Source organism: Penicillium riverlandense, assembly GCF_028828495.1.
Source record: "Penicillium riverlandense strain IBT 135883 chromosome Unknown utg000007l_segment0_segment0, whole genome shotgun sequence".
In the NCBI taxonomy this organism is placed as follows: Eukaryota; Fungi; Ascomycota; class Eurotiomycetes; order Eurotiales; family Aspergillaceae; genus Penicillium; species Penicillium riverlandense.
In genome coordinates this window covers 862,373-890,325 of record NW_026643198.1, presented here as the reverse complement: position 1 = coordinate 890,325, position 27,953 = coordinate 862,373, and the positions used below count along the sequence as shown (strand labels likewise).

Sequence of the window (27,953 nt, the reverse complement as noted above, 5' to 3'; positions counted from 1 at the left end):
GGCAATTGTAAGCGTGCTTTAATATCAGGTGTTCGGTATGGGTAATCAGATATATGCAGCAGAAGTGAATGAATAATGCATGCCGCACAAAAGAAAGAACGGCATGATCAGTACATTCCTGTTCTTGCTCGAGGCTAGATATACCAGCAGCGTAAGTACCACAAAGTTTCTCAAGAAAGATAGCGAGTGAATTTAGCTTGTTGAGAGAAGATCCACGATACTGGGGACTGTTAGTATCAATCATTCGATTATCTGATTTGAATCAACTTCGCACACTGAAGGGCGAATGACGGAAGAGATCATTTAAGCTGTAGGATGCCCTTCTGTCATTAGCAGAGCGGGGATACTGCTCGAATGTGCTGGTATAACCGTTTAACGTTGCGCAGCACCCCCTTTGGCTTATTGAATCTCGGTTCTGGGAAAGAGAACCACATATATGGGCAGGGGAACTTCCTAGAGGATGCCTGTTGGTCACCAATCAACTCATTCTTAGGTGACGTGGACAACAATAGCCATTATTGTACAATCCCATTATCTCGAGCTATATATAGTCCCAATAACGAAGTCTGGTACTCTAATCCCAAAACAGCAGGTAGCGAGAGATTCTGACATAACCCTATCACGTGGCCCACTACGTCAACCGCAAATGCAACGTTTGAGCCGCTCTGCTCATCCAGATACTCCATTCCATCGCTTGCCGTCGCTTGTCCGCGGGCCGATGACAAAGAGAAACCAGAAATGCAGACACCCGGCCCGGAATGTGATGCGGAGGGCTCGGAGTGTGGGTATATAAAGTAGTGATGATTCGATTCTAGATCATGGCGGAACCATCTCCCGTGTTGGGCTTAGTTGCAGACAGACAGACCAAAGAAGAGGCAAAGTAGATCGAATAATCGATCTATTACCGAGGCGTTATCGTTTATCTCTCTCCCCTGGACCCCGGATTTTTTCTGTCCTTTCTTCACACCCTAGGCGCTTTCGGCTATTTCCACACCTATACTTAAACCAAGGGACTTCCTGGCCACTCCACGGATACATTCCCACAATATTGGTCCACGACTATCCAGGGAGCTCAATTCGCATTCATTCAGCTGTGGGGGGCCCTCAGGAGTGATTTATTCACACCACCAATCCATCCACATATTTGCTATAACGTCAACCGCGAAAGATAGCGCAACATGATTGCCGCAGACGTCACCGCCCTCCCTCCAGGCGACTCGCCAGATCTGATTCTCGTGCCCGCCACACCAGAAGAGCGCATCGCCTCCCTCAAGCTGAACAGCGCCGCATGGGCCGGCCCGCTAGACCTGAACACGTACATTGCGCGAGAGGACCATCTCTTCTCGCAGCGGCTGACGCGCGAGGGCCTGACGTGCTGGATCCTCGTCGACCGCACCCAGCCCGAGGGTCAGCGCACCATCCTCAGCTCGTGCGAGTCGTACCGCAAAAAGGCCCTGCTGGCGTATGACGGCCAAGTTGAAGACGTGGCGACCCACGGCATTGGCAGTGTGTACTGCCGCCCGGAGTTCCGGGGGAAGGGTTACGCAAAGCGTATGCTCGAGGAGCTGAGCCGTCGGCTGGATACGTGGAAGATGGAAAAGGAGCCCCGCAAGCGCGCGCTCTTCACAATCCTCTTCTCGGATATCGGGAAGAACTTCTACGCCCAGTTTGGGTGGCGGGCATTCATGTCCTCGCATATGGCCCTGAAGCCGATTCCGGAGGGCAGCCACACAAACGGTGTACCGGGAAGCGCACAGACGAGAGACCTCTTTGCCGAGGACGTGTATACACACATTTGCAACGACCAGGTGCTTAACAAGCTGCGCGAACAGATGCGCGCGGAATCGCAGAAAAAGCCAGGTGCCAAGATTGCCATCACGCCCGACTTCGATCACTTCGTGTGGCACTGGGCGCGAGAGGAGTTTTTCACGGAGGCCATGCTCCCGAACCACGCTCCACCAGTCATCAAGGGCGCATGCGATGACGAGGCGCGCGTGTACTGCGCGTGGAATCGGGTTTTCGGGGACGATCCCTCCGCCAACGTCCTATATATTCTGCGATGGGTGTATGATGACCCCACATCCCCCAAGGAAGAAGAGGTTATTGTGCACGCCATGGCTGCGATCTTGCGGCGGGCTCAGCGGGAGGCGCGGGAGTGGAATCTGCGTTCTGTGGAGTTCTGGAATCCCACGCCACTGCTGCAGAAAGCGGCGGCTCTGCTGGATCCGGATGTCGAGCTTGTGCATCGCGAAAAGAGCAGTATTTCCAGTTTGCGGTGGACTGGTGCAGAGCAAGGGTTGGGCAAGGATGTGGAGTGGTTGCTGAATGAGAAGTACACTTGGTGCTGATTTCTTTTTGGGACACTGATTTTCGGGCTTTTGCTGCTCTGCTTTTCATGCCAATATACATCCAAGTGCTGGTCAGTCATGCTTTTATATATACACCTCATATGCGACTACGTATCTACTAGGCGAGCCCTTTCCTATCTGGGCTGCCGCCGCTTTAATGAGGGCGCTCAGGCTCCGACTAGGTCACGTAAGAGACCACTGATGCTCAGTCAGTGCTCAGTGAGCGACTTGAACGTTCATAAAATGCAGTTCCGGGGAATTTGATTGGCCTCCGGCGGCCCATGTATTCATCAAGTCATAAATACAGCCCCAACTCGAAGGCCTGCGATCAGCGGCTCTTTTGCGCTTTGAGTAACTCATGCCAGTTTCGGGTTGTTTTGGTACTAGCCGCTGGAGCCGATCCAGCACCGGCAGCTTTGCTGGGTTGCTGTCGTTGTGACGTTTCGACGAAGTGTATACTTGTTGGATCCGGGCTCTTGTATGAACCGTTCTGTAGTCATGATTAGCATTGAATGTCGGTAGGAAGAGCGGATGACCCACACTCAGCTTGGACAAAACAGCGTCTTCTCTCCAAGACTCGGGCAAACAGTCTTTCCACGCGCGGAGAAAGTCACTTCTGCCAATGGCCGTAGACGCCGTCGGAGCCATAGCCGCAAGATATGTTTCCCCAACCCATTGTGCGCACTCGATTTTATCAAAGCTTGCCCCTAAACAATAGATACGGCGGTCAGCTTCCCACAACATATCTCAATACCCGATGAAAAGACGTACACTTGAGTTCCTCCGCCAATGGTGGTCGTTCATCCGACACACAGAGTCTCCGCACGACCGCTTCAAGAAGAGGCCGGGGAAAAGGCGGTTCCGACGTCTCATCGTCGTCAAGAACGGACTTCCACAAATCCCCCACAAGAAATTGTTTCTCCAGATCGATGCCTTGCAAGACCGCACCCTCCATCAAGCGCTTCCACACATTTAACCGCGCTCTAGCCGAAGGCCTCCAGCCCGCGAGCTGTTGCTTCCCATGTACAAATGCACAGAGCTCCGTCCACCCTTCTTCACACTGTGCTGTGGACACGGGTATATCAGCACATATGTGCTCCCTCATCTCCTTGGGCCCCAAGCTAGCTGTCGCGCGCGACGCATCTCCCATCTCAAGATCACCATCACCATCGTCGGTATCCTCATTCCGCCGGTCGTACAGTCGCAGCGTTTTCTCTAAGAATGGAAGTTCCGAGAATCCCTCCGGAGGGGTGTGCAATTCCAGCGTTGACCCGCACTTCGCGATAGACGTCACAGCCTCGTCGGGCAGGTTCAGGGCGCCGCTCTCGCCGGCTTCTTCTTCGACGACTTTGATATCTGCTCGTGAGATGCGCCCAAGACTTGGACGGAGGATGTGCAGCGAGTTGGAGGACTGGACTTGGCGGATGCGGTAGGTTTTTGTCGGGGTGCAGATGTTCACGTATTCACGGGCGCTGGGGTCGGTGGTGACTGCTTGGGCGAGCGCGGCGGAGGGGGATTTGAGCTCAAGTCTGGAGTTGGGTTAGACAAAGAGGTCAACCTTGTGCGGTTAACTCTCTGGCATTGCAGAGCCAGAAGGCAGAGAGTCGGACGAGTGGCATCCACGGTCGACTTACACGGGAGCATCTTTGGAAGATAGCAGTTCCTCCAGGTCCGGAGGGAGTTCCAGCAACCTAAAACCCAGCTGGGGGTGGGTATGCGTGAAGAGCACGCTCTTCGAGTCCTGGGTCGACATGTTGGGGGCGCCAATAATGCTGTGTCGCGGAAGAAAACGAGGCCAGAGACAGACGCGGTACGCGTGCGCACAGACCACCGCTTAATGGCTTAACGGGGACTACGCATCAAACAGTGACTGTTAGAGATTCGAGTCTTTTGAGCGATGCTTTCCCCTGAAATTAAAGCAGAGCTCAGACACCAACAATTCGTTATTTATGGCGTTATCCGCAGTGATTATGAAGCAACTAGTCTCACTGTAACTGTGGTGGTGCTGCATTCTAAGATAAATAGACACGAGCTACAATATTGAAGAGAACTAGAGAATAGAGATAAAAAAAAAAAGAGAAAACAAGGTACCATGAAAATGGCCGCAATGAATGGTTAACCTTGGGTTGAACGCAAATGAAAGAAACAAGGACCCTTTTGTCTGCCCCAACTTTGCGCCTTTCCTCTATGCAGTGATACACCATGAGCAGAAATAAAAAGAACACACGAGAAAATGAAGAACATATACAAGAGAAGAAACGAAGAGTAGACACCGTAGCCACAATATCAACACTGGCCAATCTCGGAGTTAGTCTACTGGCCAAGGTGGTGGAGGTGCAAAGCAGTCCAGCCAGCTGGAGCATTTTGAGATGGCTTCAACCCAAAAGAAGATGCAGTTAGTACCTAGCCTGGCCATTGGAAGCATCTTTTCCCACGTATGGTGCAGGCTGCGCAGCCACACCCTCCTCGGAATCCTTGCCGGCTTCACTGTAAACATAGACAGTGTCCGCCGCATCCTGTGCCTTGGACTGCCCGCTCTCCTTTTGCTGGGCGCGCTCCTTTTCTTCACGCTCACGAGCTTGTCGTTCCAGCTCCATCTCCTCCATGTGGCGCAGATCGTCCACACTGGGCTCATACAGATGCCAGATCGTATAGTGTGGTAGTCCGATCACCGAAAAGCCCATTCGCTTCGCCATCTGAAGAAAGTCATGATTAGCATTTGTGGTGCACGAGAATAAAGGGAAGCTTACCTTGCCGAATCCTTCGGTCTCCGCATGCTTCTCGAAGCTGAACGCTGGGAAGTGGACGCCTGCGCGGAATACTCTGGCTTTGGCCAGAATGCTGACACCCCCGATTCCGTCCAGCTCCATCTCCATGTCCGGGTCGCCATAGGGGTCGCGGAGGTAGGCAAGATGAGGCCGCCAGGTCGCATACTCGGCGTATCCCTCTACAATGACGGCGTCTTCATCGAGGGTTTCGGCCAGGGCCAATGCCGTCTCCGATTCTTGCCACGAATTCAGATCATACGGCTGCTCACCCCCCAACCAATCCGGAAGCGGACGCCAAACATCTGAACAGACAGTTAGCCGCATCTAAGTAAAGATTACGGGCACCACTCACTTGGTACAATGACGTCCTTGTTGTGCCGCATCAAGTCCTCGATGATGGTAAAGGGAGCCGTCTCTACATCCGCGTCTCGCCAGTAGACCCAGCTGTGTGTCGGACGAAGCGTTGCATTCAACAACCAATTCCGGGCCTGGGCCATCAACTTCCGCCGACTGGCCTGCGCCTCGAAGCCATGCCGGCTCTCCACATCCTGCTGTACCTTCTGCCCGAAATCCTTTTGGATCACTGAGATTTCTCCAAAGGTCATTTTCGGGTCTGGGTCATCCTGGATTTCCTGGAGCATGCTGGATAGCATGGCGAGGGTGTCATCGCGCGAGTCCGACACCAGAAATGCGAGGTCGATGAGATTGTGTGGGTAGGTCAGGTTGCGGAGATGCGAGAAGAACATGGGCAGGTGCGACGAGGCATCGCGCAGCGGTGTGCACATGAGAACTCGCTCCCCTCGTTCCCATCCCATCTCGGTACCCTGCACCTTCGACAGGTCATAGTAGCGCACCGTCTCGAGTTGTAAGTCTTCGAAGGAGGAGAGCAAGCCGAGTGACAGGGTCGGAAGAACTGCGACGCGCCAAGTGGGGAAGATCAGGATCGTGATGAGGAAGGTGACGCCTCCGAGGAGACAAAGTCGTTGGAAGAGTTGGCGACGGCGGCGGAGGGCGGGTTGGGAGCGAGGTTGGAAGCTGACAACAAACCATGTTAGCGCGAAACCGATTAATTGTATGCGTAGATTGCCATTGCCGTGGGATGGGATCTGCACAGCATCCATTTGGCGGCGAATGGCCGCTTTTCTGGAGAGCTGTCACCAGACAGAGGACATACCGGTTGGGCGACGGGGAGAAGGCGCCCCCGCGAGAGTAGGCCGGATAGCCCTTAGGATGGGCGTGGTACCTATTCATCTCTGGCGCAGCACGAGCCGACCGGAGCAAGCAATCAATGGGCAGGCAAGCGGCCGTTGTTCCGCCCGGTTCAACAGGGCGAGGCCACGCTGTGGATGATCTTCCTCAGCTCAGCGATTCAGGCGGTGGCTGAGGAACATGACAGGGGTGAGGAATGCAGGGATCAAGGGCGGATGGATTCTGATTAAGGATCGAGCAGAGCAACAAATGGAAAGAAGGGAATCATGAAGAATTGAAGATAGCGAGGAAGTGGCAGATCGATCGATAACGGTGTTTCGCCTGGCCGAATCCGGGTGCTGCCGCTTGCGGCCGGATGCAACATTTGCTTTGTTTCTTCAGGGACAGACAATGCTATGTATTGACTACCGACAATTATGATGATTATAACCAGAATGATAATCCTGATTGCCCTCCACCTGTCGCATCATCGATACCAGCAAACTGCCCATCTGCGCCTCGTCGCGCAGGGCCGGCACGACGGATGCGGCCTCACACTCACTCTCCAGGATATAGTACCGTTCCCTGCGCCAGTTCTCCACAGTGTCACGGTGGAATGCTACTTTGGCGATCGCCTTGCCCGGAACACTGGCCTTGTTGATTGCGCTCCGGGAAACTAGACACAGAATCGGCCGCAGTCCGGACCGAGTCTGATGCGCGACTCGGACCGACCAGGGAGCTGCGGCCCTGAGCCGACTGGGACCCGACATTCCTCCCGGATCCAGCGTGAAGATGTCCAGTGAGATGTTGCCGGTCTGGGAGAACAGTCAGCGTGCTTTCTATGTGTCTCACACAGCTCATCCTACTAACCCAGACCAAACTCCGTCGCAGCGCATACATGGCGACGCTGGCTATTAACTTGCTGCTTGCAAAGCGAACATGTCCCTCCTTGACGCTCAGTGGAGTCCCCGGTGGACGGCCGCGACTGCGATCACGGTCGAAGTAATCCAATTGCCCATCGGATGCTGCAGAGCACCCGATGTTGATCACCTTGGCTCCTCCGAGTGACCCATCCCCAGCCTGGAATGCCTCCAACAGACCGATGGTGAGCAAGAACGGCGCGATACAGTTGGTTTGATAGACCGGATCATGGCCATCTTTGGTGACATTGTCGACGACATAGGACGCAATGGCTGCGGAGTGGATCAGGTTTACTACCGGTGGGATCTCTTTGAGTCGAACTCGGTCGACGGTGCTTTTCGCGAACCGATGCACGCACTCCAGGTCCCCCAAGTCGAGTCGCACCACTTCCACTGACCTGGGGCCGATCAGACGGATTCTGCCCGCCACCTTCCGCACATCCTCGGCCTGGATATCCCGTGCCGTCAATAGAAGGTGAGCAAAGGGATGCTTTTTCGCAATGGCAATCGCTATCTCGGAACCCAGTCGTCCGTTTCCTCCTGTGATGATGACCGTTCTTGCAAGTGGCGTTCCCATTGTACTCAATTGTCGTCAACCAAGATTGTTGGGGATGGGTATCGAGCTGGTAGACGCAAGATAGACTAGAAACGCATCACGGGCAGAGCAGGTCCATCAGAAAGAAACACAGAAAACAGAGTATTTTTTTTTTGGTTCAAGTCAGGGGCTTTCCACGGGCCCTTCAATGCATCCTCGAAGTCAAAGACGATCGACCTAGCCAATAGTCTGGAACGACAAATGGAAACCCAAGGGAAGGACTGGGTTCAAGTGACCTGTAGGAAAGTATCTCAAGAAAAGAAAACCATAATGAATGTCGCCTCATTAGAACATTCGCTGAAGAACTTTTTGACACGGTGGGATGGGACGAGTGGATTAACCAGGATATTCCCATCTTGAAGCTAGCAAGGCCAACGATGCGACGAGTTTACTTAGTGATCGATCGACATTGGCATTGGAGACGAGTACGATTTCCGAAGGCCCCCCGAACACCATTAGCGTGATCGGTACTCGTGGAGCTATCCATCCAAGTGTTGATTATTCATGCGTGATGGATCATATACACGTCTGACGAACGTCTGACGAGGTACATGGGTACAGTTCGTTCCCCTTTCCGTTTAGTGCTCACCCCTCGCCACTTTTTGCTCGCTAAAATCGATCCCTGATCATTATTATAGAATCACACTGACTCGTTCACTGAGCAACCTGCGGATCCACTTACATCGTACATACTGTGGAGTGCTGTGAGTATAGCACAATAGATGCACGTGGTTTCCGGTTAGCTGTTTTCATTTATTTGGGGTGCCCGGCTCGCTTGTGGATTACGTTGACTACAGGAATGGTAAAGCTTCGTCGCAGAACCGGCGGCAAGTTCGGCTTTCGGTTATGCGGGTTATGCTATTGCCTTTGCCTCTGGCTTGGCAGAAAAGCATTGCTAAATTGCATATAGACGCATTTTGGATGTGGAAGTCAGGGGGATACTTGGCACAGCCCTCGGACATCAATGGCCGTGGGAGGGAAGCGCGATAGTAGTGGCCCCTTTGAACAAAAGGTACCTGCGAAGGCATATATATTCCTAAAAGCAGACCACTCCCATTTACTCCCAGCGACAGACTTGAGAACTGCTGTATGAAGAGAACCGCTACCTTAAACACTCGAGAGTCACTGTCAGAAAATTGATGAAACCTGCTCCTTTGAACACGATCAAAATAGCCCGATATGCGGATTTCTGCCCGGCAAATCCTTCATTGCCGAAATGTGGGGGAAGTTGGCGTGCACGCATGTGTTCGGACTTTCGGGCGAACTTTTTGATCGCACAAGAGACCAACTCTGAGCATAAAGTTCATTGTGCTTGGGTTTTCTCGCAAGACAAATTGAACGAGGGATAATAATATCACACAGAGCCATTGCCTTGTATGACGGAGGTTGAGACTATGTATTGTGATATCCCCCAGCCTTAGCCCCAAGAGATGTATATAAGGGGTGACCGGAAATGATACTCCAGAATCCCGGCAAAGTCGAGGCGTCGGAGGTGTGTCTCCGGGGCCTAACAGCTTGCAAGAAGTTTATTCTCAACCCGATTCTTTTATTAAATTCTCCACCAGCTTCCCCAGATTACCCCAGGTTCTAGAGTATTGCCTATCATTCAAACACGATTTTCAAAGGCTCCCCCGGCCGAAGGAGAAGATATCCATTGTAATGGTGAAACCTTACTTGGGCCTGCGAGGCAAGAGCCTTGTGCGTGCGATGATCATCTCGGTTGTCATGCCGTCCTATTTCATGCTAGGTTACAACAATGCCGCTGCCGGAGGCTTGCTCGAGCTTGACACCTTCGTGGAACAGTTTCCTAGCTTGGATACTGTGCACACGGAGGGAGCTAAGAAGGCGCAGAACGCACGCATTCAGGGTGAGATAAACTTGATTACCCACTCCTGCTACATACAACACGTGTTTCTAACGTTAGACAGGTACCATCGTGGCGCTTTATACTGTCGGATGCATGATAGGATCTCTTTGCTGCCTCAAGCTTGGTGATATATTTGGACGCGTTAGAACCATCATGATCGGAGCTGTGGTAACGGTGATCGGATCTATTCTCCTTTCAAGCAGCTTTACATTGGCTCAACTGCCCGTTAGCCGCCTAGTATTAGGAATCGGGTTCGGATGCATCACGTCTACGGTGCCAGTCTGGCAATCGGAATCTTCCCCGGCGGCGCACCGTGGAGCTCTTGTCTGCCTTGAGGGACTCTTTGCCAGCGGCGGTTTGGCCATTTCACAATGGATAGAGCTGGGACTCTCATTCACCGAGGGGTCCATCAATTGGCGGTTCCCATGGGCGCTGCCCATCTTGTTTGCTGCTTGGATTCTCATCTGCATCCCTTTCCTCCCAGATTCCCCTCGCTGGCTGGTCAAGAAGGGGCGAGTGGAAGAAGCCAGTCGTATCCTGGCTATTCTGGCCGACCTCCCTGAAGGCTCTCCAGAAGTTGCGGCCGACATTCAGGAAATGCAAGAATCCCTGGCCGAAATGGGCAAGGGAAGCCTTCTTGGTCTTTTCCGCAACAAGGGTGACAGACTCTTGAATCGAACCTTTCTGGCCATGTTTGCCACATTTTCCCAGCAAATGAACGGAGCTGGCGTTATCGGATTCTACACCACCACGATCTTTGCTGAATATGTCGGCCTGCCACCGTTGATATCCAGAATCCTCTCCGCTTGTGTATTCACGTGGCAAATCGTCTGCTGTCTGGTTCCTTTCTATACCGTTGACAGATTTGGACGCCGAGTCTTGATGATAATTGGTTCTGTTGGAATGGGTGCCACCTTCATTCTCCTTTCCGCCACTATTGCTTACGCGGAACAGAGCCGGGCTTGTGCTATCGTTGCCGCAAGCTGTGTCTTCATCTATGGCTTCTTCTTCTCGATTGGTGCTTTGGGTGTCAACTACCTGTACGGCACCGAGGTTGCACCTTTGTCATACCGTGTGCCCATCTACGCCTTGAGTTCAACGACGCTCTGGGCCTCCAACTTCCTTGTCGTTGAGATCACGCCCATTGGTGTCGCAAACCTGGGCTACAAATTTTTCATCATTTTTGCTGTCTTGAACCTTTGCTTAATACTACCTGGTACATATACACCGCGTCTGCTTGAACGACTTATGCTAACCAACTCTATAGTTGTCTACTTCTTCTTCCCTGAGACACGTATGCAGACTCTTGAATCTCTGGATTTGGTATTTAGTAGCGCCAAGTCGCCTTTCCATGTGGTTCAAAATGCCAGAGATATCTCTCGGCAGGCATGGGGTCGCAATGATGTTACGGAGATTGGAAAGACGGAATTATCAGAAGTATCCCAGCATGAACTTTGATTAGATGTTACAGATTGAGATAATGGCAAATTATTCCTTGTGATCTCAACTAGCGAATATGGGTAAGGAAATGTTCTACCTTTCCCAGGCTCGTTCACTAGTGTACAAATCGGAAGGAGAATGGGCCTGTTAGTGTGAGCTAATGCTCTACATCGCCCGCGCTGAAGATTGAAATCTCTACCAACTCACGTCCCCGCATGACGTCTCTCACGCACTAGGTCGATTTCTTTTTTGGGAGAGACTCATCATGCGTTAATATCGATCAAGATCTTGACATGCTTGTCTTTCTCGTTGATGAGGGCCCGGAACCCTTTCTCGACCACTTCGTGCATGCTGATTTTGCTAGTGATCATTGGCGCTGGTTTGATTTCGCCTGCGACTCACAGCATATTAGCGAGATTGATCTATCTCAACGAGAGAACGGCTTACCCGAAGCAATTGCCTCAACCACAGCATTAAAATCTGCGTCATCGTACACCGCGGCTCCCGTGACATGCTTCTCAAACAGGACAATAGCGAATGCATCGATGACAGGCTTCTTTTCCCACAGTGACACGATAACCGTAGTCCCACGGACTCGAATACTAGCCATGGCTGTGTCCAGCCCTGCTTGCACGCCAGAACATTCAAAGGCAATGTCTGTCCCACCTGCATCGCCAGTTAGGGCACGAACCTGCGCAAACACGTCCACTTCAGTGGGGTTCAGGATCGTTGTGGCGCCAAGGGTTTGGGCAAATAGACGTCGTCGCTCGGATACTTCTGCGACGATGATGTTCTTGACACCGCGTGCCTTTAGCACCTGGACAACAGCCAAGCCGATAGGCCCTGCTCCGATTACTAGCACGGCATCTGTAACCTGAATGGGGCTGCGACTGACCGCATGCCAGGCGACAGCGAGAGGTTCGACCAAAGCTATAATAGTTGGATTAGGATATTGCTTTATAAATTTATGAAGTGGTGTTACCTCCGATATCCAGAGGGATAGACTCTGGTAAGAGAACCGCATGTTTCTTGTCCACTACTACATGGTCTGAGAGACCACCAGCATCACCTGCATATAGTTAACATTAAGAGTTCCTAGAGATGACAGTCGCAGGAAACCTACTGCTATACCCAATGAAACCTAAACTATCGCAGCAGTTGATTCTGCCAATCTGGCATCTTGGACACGTCCCATCGCTCAGGTTTGGCTTAACAGCGACTTTGTCACCGACCTTCAGCCCAGCCACTCCGGAACCAACTTCTTCAATGGTTCCGCTGAATTCATGGCCTAGAGTGGTGGGGAGCTTTGCCCCGGTGACGGGGTGCGGATGAACAGGCACGGCCATTGGTCCGGCGAGATACTCGTGGAGATCTGTCTTGGATTAGAGATGCTTACTTCCACGTTGAGGGATGACCAACCGCTGCCGCAAATTCCTACAAAGGCAGGCCGGATCTTGTTAATCGTCAATGTCAGTGATGAATCTCACGCTTGGCATGAGGACTTGAGGAAATTACGATATGGCATACCTTGACCTGACCGCTGCCGCACACCGGCTCCTCAATCTCATCGACGCGGATATCCTCTCGTCCGTGGAATCTAACCGCTCGCATGGTGGCTAAGGATTAATTTCCGTCACTTTGGGTTTTACTCGGGGTCGGAGAGAGATGAATATAAGTACAGTCAACGGTAGGGGTGAAGAGAAACTGGTCTCAGGCCAGTCTGTGAAGCAGTTGTCCTACATTGAGATTCAGACCCGAGAGAAACCTGTCTCCCCGCAGCTCCATCTCGGGGTAAGCCGCGGTTGGTTGCAAAAAGTGGCATTAGTCGAATTGCCGGAATCCAGCTAAGCTGCGGAAACAAGCCGTCTCTTGGCGTGTCTATTCTTCCCCCCGCACTGCATGTATTTATTGGTACAAAACATGGACCACAGTAGATTCACACTACCTGGCCACATATTTAGATTTCGTCCCTGACTAGAGTAGATCGATTTAAAATTTCAACCCTGCCAATCCAGAATGGAACTCTTTGCGTGCGCAACTCCACTATTTCTCTCAAGAGAAAACTTATTATAATCAATCTTTTATTGTAGTGGTACGATATACTACTACTCCACTTAACAAGGGAACAGTGAGTGTAAGGCTACTGGATTACTATAATTGACCGTCACTAGTCCCAAACCATCCACCCGCGCCTGTGTCATGTGAGGACCATAGGCAAAACTGATTATAGGGACTAACGGTCTGGCAAACTTCGTCCTGGAGGATTTTCATAGTTCCCTGAATGGCAGCTTCAAGTCCGCTGAAACTAGAACCCGTCACCCCCGAGGGTAGTTCTGCGCTCATGGACCTTTGGTTCGCGGCATTTTCAGACCCTCATTCCCGACGCCTGTTTCCTAATACCCCCGGTGTGCGGAAGTGGCTGGAAGATGCGATCCGCTATGATTTACTTCAGCGGCCGTTGCAGCGCTATATACAAATGGTTGACCCCGGATCCACAGACGCCAACGGCCAACCGCGCATAGCCGCCTATGCAAAATTGGACTTGTCTACGCCCGAAGAACGTGGACTACGCTATCCGCCGTGGCATGATGATATGCCCAAGGAGGATTGCCAGGCTTTTGTGAGTAGAGGTGAGAGCAATAGGAAGCGTGTTATGGGTGACCAAAGACACATCTGTATGTTAGCCTGCGCTATCTCTGCGTTGGGTAGTTGTACTAATTGTTCCGGGGGTGCAGTTTTGGATCTGGTTGCTACACATCCGGATTATCAACGTCGAGGGGCTGCTTCTAGGCTTGTTCAATGGGGGTGTGATCTGGCCGACGTCGAAGGAGCGGACATGTATGTGAGTGCCAGTAAGGATGGCATTCGCTTGTACGCAAAGTTTGGGTTCGTTGATTGTAGTACCCCTGGCCAAGAGACTACCACGATGGTTAGACGAGCACGGCGTCCGATCTGAAGAGAGAATAGATTGCTCTTCGCATAAGAATAGGGACCATAGATAGCTGTAGTACTTGATTCCAGTAGCAGACAGACTACCAGCAGAAATGGCCGGCCCCCGCGCAACACCGAGCACCGCTGTCTTATCGGGTTGGGCCCCTAGCTCGCCGGAGTCCGGTCGAAACCAATGGTGGGGGAATGAGATGGTGGAGCACGCTAAAATGAGTCACTCTGAGTGCTTTCCGCTCTTCGGCCTCTCACGTTGCAGCGATTGCGATTCGAGTGGGCCGCCGAACGGGGCCACTACCAATCAAGCCGGATCTCCGGGGGCGCAGGGAACCTAGTGCCATCCTCAGGTGTCTCAGGTGTCTACTTAAAGCACACCGAGGCTGCCCTCCTTTTCTTCTTTTCCTCAGGACACGACTCGTCGTTGTGACAGAGTCGACACTGCCAATTGCCGTCCCGGTTTGCTCCTATCCTGTTCTAAATCAGAAAGTCATCCACGGGTCTGCCAAGGCCCGTCTCAAGAAATCCAGTCATGGACGCCAGCACTTGCCACAGCGCCGCGGCGGTTCGCCAGTCGACCGTCTTCTTCCAGCCTGCTCAGCTCGAGTCACCAAACAACCCACCATGATCTCACGGAGCGGTCTCCCTTATCTCCCTGGCATCATGACGTTAATCACTACTTTATGGCTCCTTCTGCGTCGTCTGGTTCTTCTTCTGTTTCTTCGCTGGCGCAATTGGAGTTTGAATATGCTGCTGTTTCTTCGGCTGGGTTTGATGATACCGTTTTACCAGAGTCGGAACCCTGGACGGAGTCGGAACTTGCTTCTTTTAATGATGGCGACTGGAACGTTTTTTCTTTCAACCCTCATCCAACGCCTTATCCGGTCGACTGGCCCGTGCTTAATCCCGACGACGCCTTCATGCCTGATCTTCCGTCGGTCTCGGATCCCGAGAGTCAGAGCTTGATGTCGTCTTCCTACCATCCCAGTTCGACGCACTCGCAAGGTATGTTTGGTCTGCTAGTGGCAATTGAACCACACCGTGTCTAATGCCCTCCAAGATACCAACTCGCACCCATCTCCTGTTTCTCAACTTCCAACATCAGCCACTCCCTCTTTGTCCAGCCCTGCCTCGCAGAGTGACGAGGCATTGAACCGCGTGGATTCTTCTCGTGTCGAGAAACGTCGGTTGAACACCCTCGCTGCCCGGCGATGTCGGCAGAGGCGTGTTGACCGGATGAAGACTCTTGAAGATGAGTTGGCGAGCGTGCGACGGGAACGGGACGAGTTAAAGCTGCGGGTGTCGAAGCTGGAGGGTGAGACGGATGCGCTGAGAGGGCTTCTTAGCTCTCAGAAGCGCTAGGGTTGCTCGTGAGCAGGCTTAGATGATGACTTGAAAATCAAATTCCCAGTGCTATTCATATCCGTTTCCAGTGCGTGTAAGATGTAAATCAAGAACCGAGCGATGCGGATTTCCAGTAAGGATAAGTATCTGGTGGTTAACGTGCGTGTGGCTACTAATAAGCTTATTTCTCGAGCATGCTTGTTTCATGGCAATGTTTGGCACTCGACAGAACACTGCCATTGTCCTTGTCAGTGAGTGTTTCCCTCCCAGTGACTCTCGTTTCCTCTCTTCTCCCCGAGTCGCTCTCGCTCTTTTCTCTGCTCCTTTCGTCTTGCACCTTCCTTCCAACCTACTCACTGTCACCTTCCTCTGGCCAGTGGCTCTTCTTCCTTTTCCTCTTCTCTTCCCCTTCTCCTCTTTCCTTCTCTTGTCTCTCTACTCCCACCCTTCTCTCTCACAACATGGCGACTCCAATTGGGCCTAGCGTATCTGACCTTCCCCTGAGGGTGCGGAAGATGGCATTTTGGCTCCGAGCTTATGATGGACATCCAACTCTCGAAAGCCCCGTATCCTTGGGTGAGGCGAGACACATAGTCAATTTTCTCACATCCAAATATACGGCCATCGGGGCTTCGCGCGGGAAGAGCCGGTGTTGGTTTCCTCCTGAGTGGAAGACGGACAATGAAAACGTCCGAAAGGCGATCCAACGATTCCTCGCAGGTACCAAGTGTCTTTCCCAGAGCGACACCTTCATCACATGGAAACCGAAACTTAGGTCTCTCCCGGATCTGCCCATTGAGGTGATTCTCGTTATCGTCCAAGGTTTGTCTCTGAGAGACTTCAATGCCCTCATTCGAACCACCCGCCGCTTGCACAGCCAGCTGAACGGGGAACTCTACGTCAGCAGCAAGACCGTCGCCTCCAACCATGCCCTGCACTGGGGGTTCAAACATGACATGATTGCGACGGTGCAGCATGTGTTCGACACGGGCACAGATCCTTTGGAACAAGTCCCAGGAGAAATCTGCCCGCTCTACTTGGCCATCCAGAAGGAAAGCATCAATGTGATCAACCATCTCGTGTCCAAGGGCGGCGCAGCCGCACATTACCTCAACACCAACATCGTCGAAACCTTTGTCACTCGACTCCAGTCTGTTCCGCAGTATCCACTTCATTTCATCAAACCGCCTTCTGTCGAAGCACTCCTCCGGATGGGAGCCGATTCCAACAAACTCTACAACAATCGTTGGACAATGCTCTGGTTCGCGATCCGGGGCAAATGCGATGTCACTGTCGACAAGCTTTTTGAAATCGGACGCGCCGCACCAGTGACGACTGAGTTTTGGGAGATGCAGAAAAAACCTATTGGTCAATCGGAGGTTGCCACCAAGAACGTTGGGACATTGCTGAAGTATGGGGCTGACCCCAACGGTAGATCAGAAGGCAAAATCACTGCTCTTCATCTGGCATGCGCCCTCTGTGAGCCCGACGTCGTCAAGCTTTTATTAAAGGCCGGTGCCAACCCCAATGCGAGAAATTCCCGGAACCACACTCCTCTTCACACCGCAGCCTGGACATGTGGTGACGAAGACTTGATCGATGCACTTCTCTCGGCCCCCGCCATCAAGATCAACGCGATAGACAACTTTGGCCAGACGGCATTGCACTTCGCGGCACGGGCTCGGTGTGAACCGTATGCCCAAGGCTTCGTGGAGAAGTTGTTGGAAAGCCCACTCATTGAAGCCAATGCCTGTGACTCCAGCGGAAGGACAGCACTGTATTGCGCCGTCGAGTCGAAGAACTTCAGCGTGGCTCGCCGGCTTCTCCAGTCCGAGAAAGTGAACCCCAATGCCGGCGCGCGAGACAAGCTTCCTTTACTCCTGGCTGTGCGACGCTACGACTTTGACACTGTGAAGCTACTCCTGGAATCCGGCCTGGTCAACCCGAACCAGCAGACTGAGACGGGGATGACCGCTTTGCTGCAAGCCGCCAAGAATGGCCATGTGCTCATGACCAAAATGCTGCTCCGCGCCGGGGCCAACCCGGATCTAGCTGATAGAACGGGAATTACAGCACGACGGGTGCTTATTCGACCACTTATTCAGGTGAAACTCCCTCTAAAAGGGGTCTGATCTGAGCGCGAAGGAAGGATGAACAACCAGGACAATTGTTGTCACCAATGGGCAATGGGAGGTGGAGCGAGGACGAGAAGTCGTGGATTGATGTCGTCTGAAAATGCATCTTGATTTGAAAAACCCAGTCAGAATGAATCCCCATCAACAATACCTAGAAAGGGTCGCATCGTCACCGTCTATAGATATCCGTTCAACCATTTTAGTCCTCATCTAATTGTGCTGTTTACTGTCTGTAGTTATAGTTCCTCTTAGGGCAAACCAGCCACGCTGAGTCAGCCTGCAGATCGCAAGAAAAGCCCTAGGTAGAGGACAGCAAGAGTCACCCTGGTTTATGACTGCCTCGATCAATTGAAAACTCCCTCCCTCCTTACCTTCCTACCGTCCCATCCCAGCGTCTGGGATCCCAGCCAAGTTGTCGCTCCCCCAGCTGCTGCGGCCTTCCGTACGGGCTACCCCGCGGGTCCTTTTATCGCGCGCCCCTCCATTTTTTTCTTCTTCATCCTTCCGCTTCCCCCTCCACGCACGCAACATGGCGACGGCCGCAGCCCCCCAGTCCTCTCTCCTCTCCCTCCTGTACCGCTCGTACCCGGCCGCCATCTCCCCCGATGCCACCGAGCCCGACTACCTGCATGCCTCGCCCAAGATCTTCCCGAAGGTCAACTTCGGCGAGACCGAGGGCGCCGACATCAAGCAGTGGCTGAACGCCGTCTCGGGCCTGAATTCTGCCGTGGTCAAGGGTGAGAAGTCCCTCATCGAGACCATCTTGGCCCAGTTCAACAATCACCTGGCCACCCGCACCACCTTGCTCGGCTCGAAGCCCTCGGTCGCCGACATTGCCGTGTATGCTCTCGTGGCGCCCATGGTGGAGAAATGGTCGCCTGAGCAGCGCACCGGCGAACATGGATACCATCACATTGTGCGACATGTCGATTTCGTGCAGAACTCGCGGCTGTTCGCTCTGCAGATCCCCGACGAAGAGAAAATCAAAATCGACGTGAACGATGTCAAGTTCGTGCCGAAGCCAGTCGATCCCAAGGAAGAGAAGGAGCGCAAGAAGCGCGAGAAGGCCAATGCTCAGAACCCAGACTCTGCCGCCCAAGGCACCAAGCCGCTCGTTGTCGGCCAGGGCAAGCCCGAGCAGCCGGAGCAGCCCGCGGATGCTGCGGGAGCTCCGCCCAAGACCAACAAGAAGGAGAAGAAGGAAAAGAAAGAGAAGCAGCCCAAGCCTCCACCAGCACCTGCGGCCCCGCCGTCTCCTTCGATGATCGACCTACGTGTCGGCCACATTCTCCGTGCTATCAACCACCCCAACGCCGACTCCCTGTACGTCTCTACCATTGACTGCGGCGACGCCCCGGGAACCGATAACACGTCCCTGGACGAAGAGACCGGCAAGACGGTGCGGACCGTGTGCTCCGGTCTGAATGGCCTCATCCCGCTGGAGGAGATGCAGGGCCGCAAGATCGTGGCCGTCTGCAATTTGAAACCCGTGACCATGCGCGGCATCAAGTCCGCCGCCATGGTGCTGGCCGCATCTCCGCGCGTTGCAGAAGGCGAGGACTCCCACGGCGGTCCCGTCGAGCTTGTCAACCCGCCTACCGATGCCCCGGCTGGTGAGCGCGTGACCTTCCAGGGCTGGAGCGAGGGCGAGCCCGAGAAGGTGCTGAACCCAAAGAAGAAGGTTTGGGAGACTTTCCAGCCTGGTTTCACTACGACCGACACCCTCGAGGTTGCTTTCGACAGCACTGCTGTTCCCTCTGTGCAGGGCCAAGAGGGCAAGCCCGCCCTCGGAAAGCTGGTTACCGCCTCTGGAGTTATCTGTACTGTGAAGAGTCTGAAGAATGCCACAGTGCGGTAATCAAAAATTGGTCTTAGCGCATACCCATGAGAATATGAAAATCTAAAACGCTAGTCACAAGAAAGTGTTTCGTATAATTGGCCGTACGTTGAAAGAACTTCCTATGCTGTTTATAAACAATGTCCCACATATTTCATATGAGACAGACGTATACAAGCCCTGCTCATTTCGGCGACGCAAACCCAAGAGACGGGCCCCGTTTATCAAAGACCACGTAAAAGTTTCTGAGAAACAGGTCGCCAAAGATCTGAAACCCAGCGGTGCTTACCTGGAGGCCGCCAACGCATACTGGAATTGCCATCAGTCCCGGCCTTGCCAAAAGAAAGTAGGTAGGGTTATAAGAAGGACTTACCTGGTTCACCGGCAGACGTAGTAAATGGAGCGGGACTGTAGTTGAACATTGCCCCCGGAACAGTTACTGGGAAATTATCTCCCAAGGTGACATGCAGATCGGGCAGATCCGCTGTGCAAGGAAAGACATATCCGTAACCAGAGTTCGTGAACCACGACCCCCGAACCTGCTGATAGTACGCGCTGACAATGTCAGGACTAGCCAGCAGAAGAGAAGTGCCCGTATCAGCGATTGCCTTGGTTGTCGCGCTGTTGCTTAGCTCAACATCTCCGGCTTTAAATGTGCCTACGTTGAACTCCCAATATCCCCTCGACGAGTCAACGCTGATGTTCGCCAGTGTGCCGGTGTATTTGGAGTGATCAATCTTGCCGAACTCGTACTCGCTCACGCCGTCCTCGCGCAGCAGTGCGGTCAGGACGGGCTCCTCGAGCTGAGGCTCCACGTTGTCGAAGAATGTCTTGTGGCGGCCTGGCTGGATAGTGTTGATAGATTCAAAGGCCAGGCCAACGAGTCCGTCGGAACTGGGGTCGTCCTTGAACTGAGGAGAGACTTCTGTCGGTAGTCCGAAGACTTGGTCTGTCACGCTAAGGCCCCCAATTGAGACTGTGTCTTTGCCGACAGCCCCATAGTTACTGGAATCGTCTCCGTAAACGTCCGTGAAAGAGCAGTTTGGGAGTAGCTCGAAGTTTTCGGACTGATCTGGGGCGTATACCTTCCGACCGGATTGAATTTGTGTGGTGTTCTTGTTCATCACCCACCTGCAAGCAATTCAGCGATTTGATTTCCCTAAACTGGAAGTAGAAACCTACATGGTTGAAGACCCAGTATCGAAATCCATATTGAAAGTCTGTCCTCCAATAACAACCGGCGATACATACTCACTACCGCCCTGCACGAGGGTCGCTCTGATTTCTCCCATTTCATCCGTCTCCGTCTCCGACTTTGAGCTCGCCTGGTAGGACGGATTGGGCGTATTGGAGTTCATCGGCATGCCATATTTCCTGTATGCTTTCCGCAGTGCTGTCGGGCCATGCGCGACATAGTCGCTGCGCCTGAATCGTTCAATCTGGAAGGACCTGCCTTGCTGCTTGGAAATGGGTGCCGAGAGAGTGCTGTAGCTCAGGCAAAGGAATAGAAATATAATGAGAGAATACATTTTCAGTTCGATGTCTCGACTTCGGTGGTAAAAAAAAAAAAAACTTATAGGGCCAGTTCTGGGGGTCAGAAAAAGCAAAAATGTAAAGCCAGCTTCCAGAGCCTAGCTTTTATTTTTCGAAGAGGTCAAAAGATGTGTTGATGTTTCAATGAATGACGATGTAAGATCACAAAGAACGTGTAGAATCCAACCCCGAGTCAAAGAATGAAAGACTGTCGCGTTCGAATGAAAGTCAGGGGCATTGATTTTCCATTTATAATATACACAAAGCGAAATCACGTCGCAACAATAACACGGCCTACGTAGATCTATACTTTCTTCAAGCCCCCTGAATAGCGGAGACGGACCCCCACTCTGCCTTCGTCATTCCTCCACTTCAGGGGACGGGTGATTCTGATCTACCTCGCTGACTTTGCTCTGTGCAAAGTTGCAGCCTATTATTGGCCATTTCCTTTGTATGTGGAGCGAATGCCGGGGTAGGTGGAGCAATGGTAACGGAGCTCTGTGTATCGCCAATATTAGGGGTTCGGCGTTTCATGATGGGCGGGTACGCGGCCAATGCTCTACTCGCTCCTGAAACTGCAGTCAGCAACAGGAAACACTGGCTAAGACACTTCCAGTTCCAGGTAAAGACAGCTGGCACCTGTAGGGAAAAAAATCAAGCATACCAAGCATCCACTAGCTTGATTCCTTCCTGGTCCTGGCTAGCCCTAATTAACCTTTTCAAGGTGAATGAGCCGGACACCCGGCTAAACTCTTAATATCTATGCCGATTGGTGTTAGCCTTGCCCTATCGTGTGGCATCACAATCCAGTAGGCGGAACTACCCAACAGCCACCAATACCTCCAGTTCGTAAACCTTTTTTAATAAGTCATTTAATCATTAACTACTTCGCTCTTCAAACCAGACCAATCATATGCACATCTTTTTCATCCTTTTCAAATCCACCCTTCCGGTATATCCTTCTCACCGACGTATTCAATACGATTTATCGTAAACTTGTCACTGTTTGACTTATTCAAGGACTCATCATCGCCCCAACCAAGGAAAAACCGGCAATGCTCAAACAAAGCCTCACCTACTGATTTATCATTCGGGTTTCCCACATACTGCTCATACTGATACAGGAAATTGGAGTCTGCTAAGAGACTTGCCACTGCCGCGATGCTGCACGGATTCTTCGGCAGAATGTGATCTGTGTTCATCAACACGGAACCAAGGATCCCTAAGGCCAGCATGGTGGCGAGAAAGGCCTCTAAGACCCGCGTGGAGACTGCATCTTGGACTAGTCTCAGGCGACCGGCCGTAGTGATATTTCCAAGCAGTGGAGAATTATCCAACGTACCATTCGTCGAGATGCGATTGCAACGGTTGAAAAGTTGTGCTTTATAGATCTTGTGCTGTTTCTTGATTGCCTGTATGACTTTCTCATTCCTGTCCGCAAGGCCAAGATCCTCTTCGGAAATCGCGAATTTACCGTCCAAAAGCGTCTGGAAGAAGCTGTCCAGCGGTACATTATTATAGTCCAGGCCGGCCCAATCAGGCGGTTCGGTGAATTTCTCGGCTGGCCTGGCTGAGCTTTCATCTGGGACTGGGGGGTGATCGTCGACAACATTGAACTCAGGCAATTGAAAGCGTGTCTGGGTGTCCACCATCTCCGCAGATTCACCGCACGTCAAGGAGGCGATATGTTCAATTGCGTTGTTGGCAAGTGAACCCCAGACATAGTGTATTGAGCGGTCACTGATCTTGACTGTAGCAGAGCCGGTGGAGGTCGAAGTCTCGGTACTGTCACTCTGACAAGGGTTGCTGAATACTTTGCCAAAGACTGTGGTGTTCTTGTTGATCCCCGAAATTTCAAAATAACCGGAAGCTGCTGACAAGCCCAAGCCGGTTCCATTGAGATCACAGAGCGCACTAGGCGGTGTAAGGGACAGTTCATGATATGCGTACGAGCCCTCAAGCTCAGCGCCTGTTTGTAGACGGCATATCAAGGTAGCTCTCATGGCCGGAACTCGGATATCCACAAATTGTCCATCGAATAACTTGTCATTCGATGTTATATTTATCAAGAGCTCGGGGAAGGCAAGGTCATCGTAGGTCCAATGCGGGAAGGGAAGATTGTCTCGAACGATGTATTTGGCAACCACAATCCCATCATAGGTATCAGAACCATTTTTCGATGAGTAAGGGGAAAACTCAGATATGTAAGGCCAGTAATTTTTATAAGGCCAGTTAATATGGCTGACCTTGTATGTTCCGAAAAAGGTCGTTCCTTGCGTGAGATTCGTGCTAATGTGTAGAGGCACGTTGACGGTGGAATATAGGCCGCTAGTAACAATCGTCAAGAACGAGCTTATGATAGTAGCTAGCGTGGTAGCTAGAACAGCGAAATATCTGAGGTGAATTGAATTTAAAATGTTGATTGTAGCAAGCGAGTCGAGGAAGGTGACTGCCATGAACTGCTTGAATGCTGCACCAGTGCGATGTTTGAGGCGTGCGTATGGGGCCAGGCAGCGAGTGTTGAAGTCCATGCTTGTGAAGAAAAGGCCGATGATTACCATTATTAAGGCAGGTAACATAGTCCACAGGTAATGCACCGTTTCAGTAGGAGAGGCACCTCCTAATCCTCTGTTTCTCTCTGAGAGATGTAATCCAATCTCTAGAGCGGCAATGATCATTGCCACTGTGATAAAGGCAACGATGCGAACGATAAGGTTGGGAAATGGCTTCCACTCTTGGACACTGTCCGTAGGTTCAAAGAAGCGACCGCCCTTTTTGGTTCGGTCATTAGACGTATCGTCCACTGCGGCTATAGAGAGATATTCTGCCGCATGCTCTGAGTAATAGCGCCGTCCTCCCAGGCGTTCAGCAAGAACTTCGAGTGATGCTGTGCTACTCCCGTAAAGGGACTCACGAAATGCTTTGCTTTTGGCCATGATTGCTGCAATTGCTGAAATATGATTCGGATTCCAAGGAATCAGCGTGTCTCGTGAAACCAGCGTAATTATCACACCCGCCAGGAGGATACCAATTGCTAAGAAAGCCTGAATCACGCGAAGTGGCAGCTGGTTCATCATGACTCGATTCTCATTGGTAACAGCAGAGCCGTTCATCGTCAATTCGTTTTGCTGCTCTAGTCCTATATGAACAAGCTGGGCAGCCATTGTGCGATAATACGATGAAACTCCATCGTGCAGCACACCGGCTTTGAAGATGTTGTTAATGTTTCCAGCTGCACCCGCTAACCAAACAGCAATCCTCAATGGCCAGTCGACATTCATTGTTTCTCTGGAGTCGTCAAAAAAGGGATCATGGTATTCAATAGGTTCAAGATTGTCGTGGGGTGCTGTGACTGCCAGTATATTTCTCGCAATGTCCCAAGCTGTCAGACTAGGTAAGGTGTTGAAATCCTTCCTTTCTATCTCTGTAAGATCCACAGTTGAAAATTTGTTGCTTGTGCTGGCTCTGGCTTGAAGAGTAAGGATGGAGAGTGTGGGTTTGCAGATCATCTGAACCGAGCGTTTCAGAATAATGTTCGAGGTGATATGATTCCCAAAATCAGACATATCCGCAGAATTTGCAGACAAGCTGAGATGAGCTTCAGCTAGGATCATGATAATGCGGTTTCCATATGAGCTGTTCATGCCATCGCACCGTCCAAATGCTAATTTTCCCACATAGCGGGGATGGATACTGTCTTTAACTGTTGGATCACTGATGAGACTGCCTCCAATTGTTGGTATATTGATAGTCACATTGGATATCCTGCAAGATGGCGTGTACAACTGGTTGTCATAAATCGATGGCAGGGTGTAAGCAAAGCTAGATGGACTGAGTTTCAGTGGGTTAGGTTCAGATTTGGGTATGTTCTCCACCCAACGCTTAACGTCAAAATCGGCAGGTTCACAATCCAGATCTGCCGCTAGTCCCCTAATATTTGCAGTGATAGTGGCGTCGGCAGAAAAGTTAGAGACAGAGAAGGTCGGAAATGTAAAGTTCGCCGTGGTACCGACGGGGTAGGAGACATTTTCAAAGACAATGCCATTGATGATATCGAATGGCTGAATCGTGGCAGCAGCAAGCATGGAAGAATTTAACGAGTTAATAGAGCCCTGCACCTGGATTGGAAAATCTTTCTTCAAAATCTGAACCTGCTGCAGGCTGAACAGGCCGGTTGAGAAGACGATGAGTGTACGCAGAAGCATCGAGCATGCGACACCAGCAGCTACGCCAAAGTGTTTATTCCTGGCGGCTTTGAACAAGGAAACGGGCTGCATTTCGGAGATGTAGTCCAAGAGAACGCTTTTCTGGGGCTTTTCGGGCCCTTTGAGCATTGACTGCCATGGAGCGATTTGCTTGGCCTGAAACTCAACTCGCGACCAGAAAGCGGCCACGACCGTTAGAATAGCAGTGGGCCCGTACGTCCAGCTGTAGCGGCGGCTTTGAATGGAAGACGTGATTCCGGAATTGGCTGAGGATACTTGGTAGAGTGCTTCTAGGGCCGCTATCATTCCAACAAAACAAATCGCAAATGCAACCAGTACCCTCTTTCGGAGGTATGAAGGTCGCCAGCCAGATATTTCAGGTGCTTTATTTTCTGGTGACCGGAATGAAAGTGTACCGTACACCCGATTCAGTTTGAGGTTCATGCTGCGCGGCGGAAATCTGCTTCCAGAAACGAAGGAAGAGTATGACGAGTCGAGAGAGGGTGCGAGATAAGCTTTTTTTTGGCAACATGGAGCAGAAGCTGCTACTCATTAAAAAATTTCGATTTGACTCTGTCTTGTGGGAGGCTCAATTTATTATTTCTGGACTATGAATTGGCGCAAGACCCTTTTGTCTGCCTTACAGCCGCCGCGGCGGCAACCATTTGATCTAGCATGTTGATGAAACAGCGGTTGTCCGATGAGGCTTGAAAGTGTAGGGATTTGAGCCGAGCTTTACCATCAAGGGAAATGATCTTGGCCTTGTAGAGTTGATAGATCCTTCGTTTCTTAGCCGCCGTTGGACTGACAGGGTTTAGATTGGCGGCGTCAATTGTGATCCAATCCCCGCGTGTATAAAAAGCCCTAGTCCCACTGCTTCTGCGCTGCCAGCACACTTCGGCGCTTAAATTAACAAGGGTATAGACCCTGCATACAGCCCGTGTGTAGTCATCTACAGACTGATACTTCGACCTATTATTAGACAGGGCCCGTGATACTCTAGCCGAGCGCTCGCATACAAGCGGCCGCAGATCAGAAAGAAACAGCCAGAGGAAAACTGGTAGGTATAGACAAATTTCATTCAAATGTATCTAAGCTATGTAACGTTGAAAGTCGTAAGCCATCTCAATCAAACCATGGTATCCCAGTTGAAATCTATGCCCTCAAAACAAAGCGCCGATAGGAAGGGAATGGTAGCCACTTCCAAAAAAAGAATATCCCACGCTGAAAAGACAACAGTTGAAACCCCGTGAATCAGGCAATCATATCCTCCGGCAAAACATCATCAGCCTTCTCGCCAACAGCTTCACCAACAGCGCGCACAACCCGCTTAATCGCCTTGGAGGCAGGGCTATCTGGAAAGTTATCAATGAAACTCTCTCCGAAGTCACAGGACATGCCGACGCGCGGATCAAGCGGGACAGCACCAAGGAAAGGGATGCCCATCTTCTTGGCAAGACGTCTACCACCGCCAGTTGTCGCGCGGAAGATCTGTGACTCGTGTGTGCAGTTCGGGCAGACAAACCCGGACATGTTCTCCACGAGACCCAGGACGCGGATGCCCGCCTTGCGACAGAAATCTACCTCCTTGCGGACGTCGAGCAACGACACTTCTTGCGGGGTAGTAACAACCACCGCGCCATCGACGCCAGACTCCTTGAGCAGCGAGTTGACTGACAGGTGTTCGTCCGAGGTGCCGGGCGGGGTATCAACAATCAGATAGTCAAGCTCGCCCCAATCGACGTCCTTAAGGAACTGCTTGATCAGGCCGTTTTTCTTGGGCCCGCGCCAGATAACCGCGTCATCGCGGTTGGGTAGCATGAACTGCACACTCATTGCACCCAGGTTGTCTGTTACCCAGACGGGACTCCATCCTGCGTTGCTCACGTGAATGGTTTCGGACTCCACGCCCATCATCTTCGGAATCGAGGGTCCGCAAATGTCGGTATCCATGATTCCCACCGTTGACTCCGGGTTGGCGGCAAATGCGTGTGATAGCAGCGTGGAAAAGGTGGATTTGCCCACCCCGCCTTTGCCGGAGAGGACCAGGATCTTATGTCGGATCGAAGAGAGCCGTTCCGTGATGATTGGAATGTCGGGGTCGGGGCCTTTTGGTGCAGATGCACAGATTTGCTGGTTAGGGCAGCCTGCGCAGGCATCGCCTTGACCGGCTTGTTCGGATTCGGGGCCGGGACAGTGTTCTGGGGGATTTGTTAGCGGGGTTGGATCGGTGAGTTGGGAGGTGCATTTACCAGGCTCGGGGGCGACAAGGTTCGGTGCCATCTTGGATGGCACATCCAGCGATACCGCCGGGGGCTCTTCCACATAGGGTGCCATGGTGAGTGAGTGAAGAAGAAAAAGAGTCAGTGGCGGAGAAGTGATTGATAATCAGGTGACCATGACTAACCCGCGGGTGGCGATTGGGTGGGGGTTCCGTGTATACAGGAACAATGAAGTATATGGAGAACTACTTGAGAATTTATAGATGAAGGTGTTAACGACAGGATTCGGTCTCGCTACTGTCTAGTACTACAATTCTGCGTTATACTACGGGAGTATATATTTATGGACGTGTACTCCGCCGATCTTCGTCAGGGCATGACTTTTGTGGCGCTGATCACCGATTCGGCTCGAGGAGACAATAATTTACCTAAACTAAGGAGTGTTATTCGCAGACCTACAGTAGGAATAATATGATTGTTTACAAGCATGATCTATACGTGAACAATAGCAAAGTACACCTTCTCTTGCGGAAAGGCCCGGGCTGACCAATCTAAGCATATCAAGTGGGGGAATATGGATCTTTAGTGAGAGCATTGGAGCGACAGGA

The 27,953-nt window shown here is 51.8% G+C and overlaps 11 protein-coding genes across 11 annotated transcripts; 5 read left to right on the top strand and 6 right to left on the bottom strand.

The window, feature by feature from the left end:
- Positions 1 to 1,178: 1,178 nt before the first annotated feature.
- On the top strand, positions 1,179 to 2,348 carry N7474_007931 (uncharacterized protein; the record flags this gene model as incomplete). Its single annotated transcript, XM_057199341.1, has 1 exon — positions 1,179 to 2,348. One exon carries the CDS (start codon positions 1,179 to 1,181, stop codon positions 2,346 to 2,348), a length of 1,170 nt encoding a protein of 389 aa, XP_057050042.1.
- A 328-nt stretch (positions 2,349 to 2,676) lies between these two features.
- On the bottom strand, positions 2,677 to 4,101 carry N7474_007930 (putative sister chromatid cohesion protein Dcc1; the record flags this gene model as incomplete). The annotated part of the gene is made up of 4 exons (XM_057199340.1): positions 2,677 to 2,838; positions 2,889 to 3,055; positions 3,120 to 3,877; positions 3,983 to 4,101. 4 exons carry the CDS (start codon positions 4,099 to 4,101, stop codon positions 2,677 to 2,679), a joined length of 1,206 nt encoding a protein of 401 aa, XP_057050041.1.
- A 643-nt stretch (positions 4,102 to 4,744) lies between these two features.
- On the bottom strand, positions 4,745 to 7,801 carry N7474_007929 (uncharacterized protein; the record flags this gene model as incomplete). The annotated part of the gene is made up of 6 exons (XM_057199339.1): positions 4,745 to 5,044; positions 5,099 to 5,418; positions 5,469 to 6,151; positions 6,291 to 6,456; positions 6,756 to 7,119; positions 7,175 to 7,801. The coding sequence occupies 6 exons, from the start codon at positions 7,799 to 7,801 to the stop codon at positions 4,745 to 4,747; spliced, it is 2,460 nt and encodes an 819-aa protein (XP_057050040.1).
- Positions 7,802 to 9,478: 1,677 nt separating this feature from the next.
- N7474_007928 (sugar porter family MFS transporter) lies at positions 9,479 to 11,144 on the top strand (the record flags this gene model as incomplete). Its single annotated transcript, XM_057199338.1, has 3 exons — positions 9,479 to 9,686; positions 9,748 to 10,902; positions 10,954 to 11,144. 3 exons carry the CDS (start codon positions 9,479 to 9,481, stop codon positions 11,142 to 11,144), a joined length of 1,554 nt encoding a protein of 517 aa, XP_057050039.1.
- Positions 11,145 to 11,389: 245 nt separating this feature from the next.
- Positions 11,390 to 12,737, bottom strand: N7474_007927 (2,3-butanediol dehydrogenase; the record flags this gene model as incomplete). The annotated part of the gene is made up of 6 exons (XM_057199337.1): positions 11,390 to 11,517; positions 11,574 to 12,056; positions 12,109 to 12,195; positions 12,250 to 12,498; positions 12,546 to 12,579; positions 12,654 to 12,737. 6 exons carry the CDS (start codon positions 12,735 to 12,737, stop codon positions 11,390 to 11,392), a joined length of 1,065 nt encoding a protein of 354 aa, XP_057050038.1.
- Positions 12,738 to 13,407: 670 nt separating this feature from the next.
- N7474_007926 (acetyltransferase) lies at positions 13,408 to 15,431 on the top strand (the record flags this gene model as incomplete). The annotated part of the gene is made up of 4 exons (XM_057199336.1): positions 13,408 to 13,801; positions 13,862 to 14,012; positions 14,560 to 15,074; positions 15,130 to 15,431. 4 exons carry the CDS (start codon positions 13,408 to 13,410, stop codon positions 15,429 to 15,431), a joined length of 1,362 nt encoding a protein of 453 aa, XP_057050037.1.
- A 443-nt stretch (positions 15,432 to 15,874) lies between these two features.
- Positions 15,875 to 17,545, top strand: N7474_007925 (ankyrin repeat domain-containing protein; the record flags this gene model as incomplete). The annotated part of the gene is made up of 1 exon (XM_057199335.1): positions 15,875 to 17,545. The coding sequence occupies one exon, from the start codon at positions 15,875 to 15,877 to the stop codon at positions 17,543 to 17,545; it is 1,671 nt and encodes a 556-aa protein (XP_057050036.1).
- Positions 17,546 to 18,077: 532 nt separating this feature from the next.
- Positions 18,078 to 19,406, top strand: N7474_007924 (putative cofactor for methionyl- and glutamyl-tRNA synthetases; the record flags this gene model as incomplete). Its single annotated transcript, XM_057199334.1, has 1 exon — positions 18,078 to 19,406. The coding sequence occupies one exon, from the start codon at positions 18,078 to 18,080 to the stop codon at positions 19,404 to 19,406; it is 1,329 nt and encodes a 442-aa protein (XP_057050035.1).
- Positions 19,407 to 19,569: 163 nt separating this feature from the next.
- On the bottom strand, positions 19,570 to 20,914 carry N7474_007923 (pepsin-like aspartic protease; the record flags this gene model as incomplete). Its single annotated transcript, XM_057199333.1, has 3 exons — positions 19,570 to 19,694; positions 19,759 to 20,516; positions 20,568 to 20,914. 3 exons carry the CDS (start codon positions 20,912 to 20,914, stop codon positions 19,570 to 19,572), a joined length of 1,230 nt encoding a protein of 409 aa, XP_057050034.1.
- A 939-nt stretch (positions 20,915 to 21,853) lies between these two features.
- On the bottom strand, positions 21,854 to 25,567 carry N7474_007922 (DUF3433 domain-containing protein; the record flags this gene model as incomplete). Its single annotated transcript, XM_057199332.1, has 1 exon — positions 21,854 to 25,567. One exon carries the CDS (start codon positions 25,565 to 25,567, stop codon positions 21,854 to 21,856), a length of 3,714 nt encoding a protein of 1,237 aa, XP_057050033.1.
- Positions 25,568 to 26,377: 810 nt separating this feature from the next.
- On the bottom strand, positions 26,378 to 27,460 carry nbp35 (Fe-S cluster-binding ATPase; the record flags this gene model as incomplete). The annotated part of the gene is made up of 1 exon (XM_057199331.1): positions 26,378 to 27,460. The coding sequence occupies one exon, from the start codon at positions 27,458 to 27,460 to the stop codon at positions 26,378 to 26,380; it is 1,083 nt and encodes a 360-aa protein (XP_057050032.1).
- Between the last annotated feature and the right edge of the window lie 493 nt (positions 27,461 to 27,953).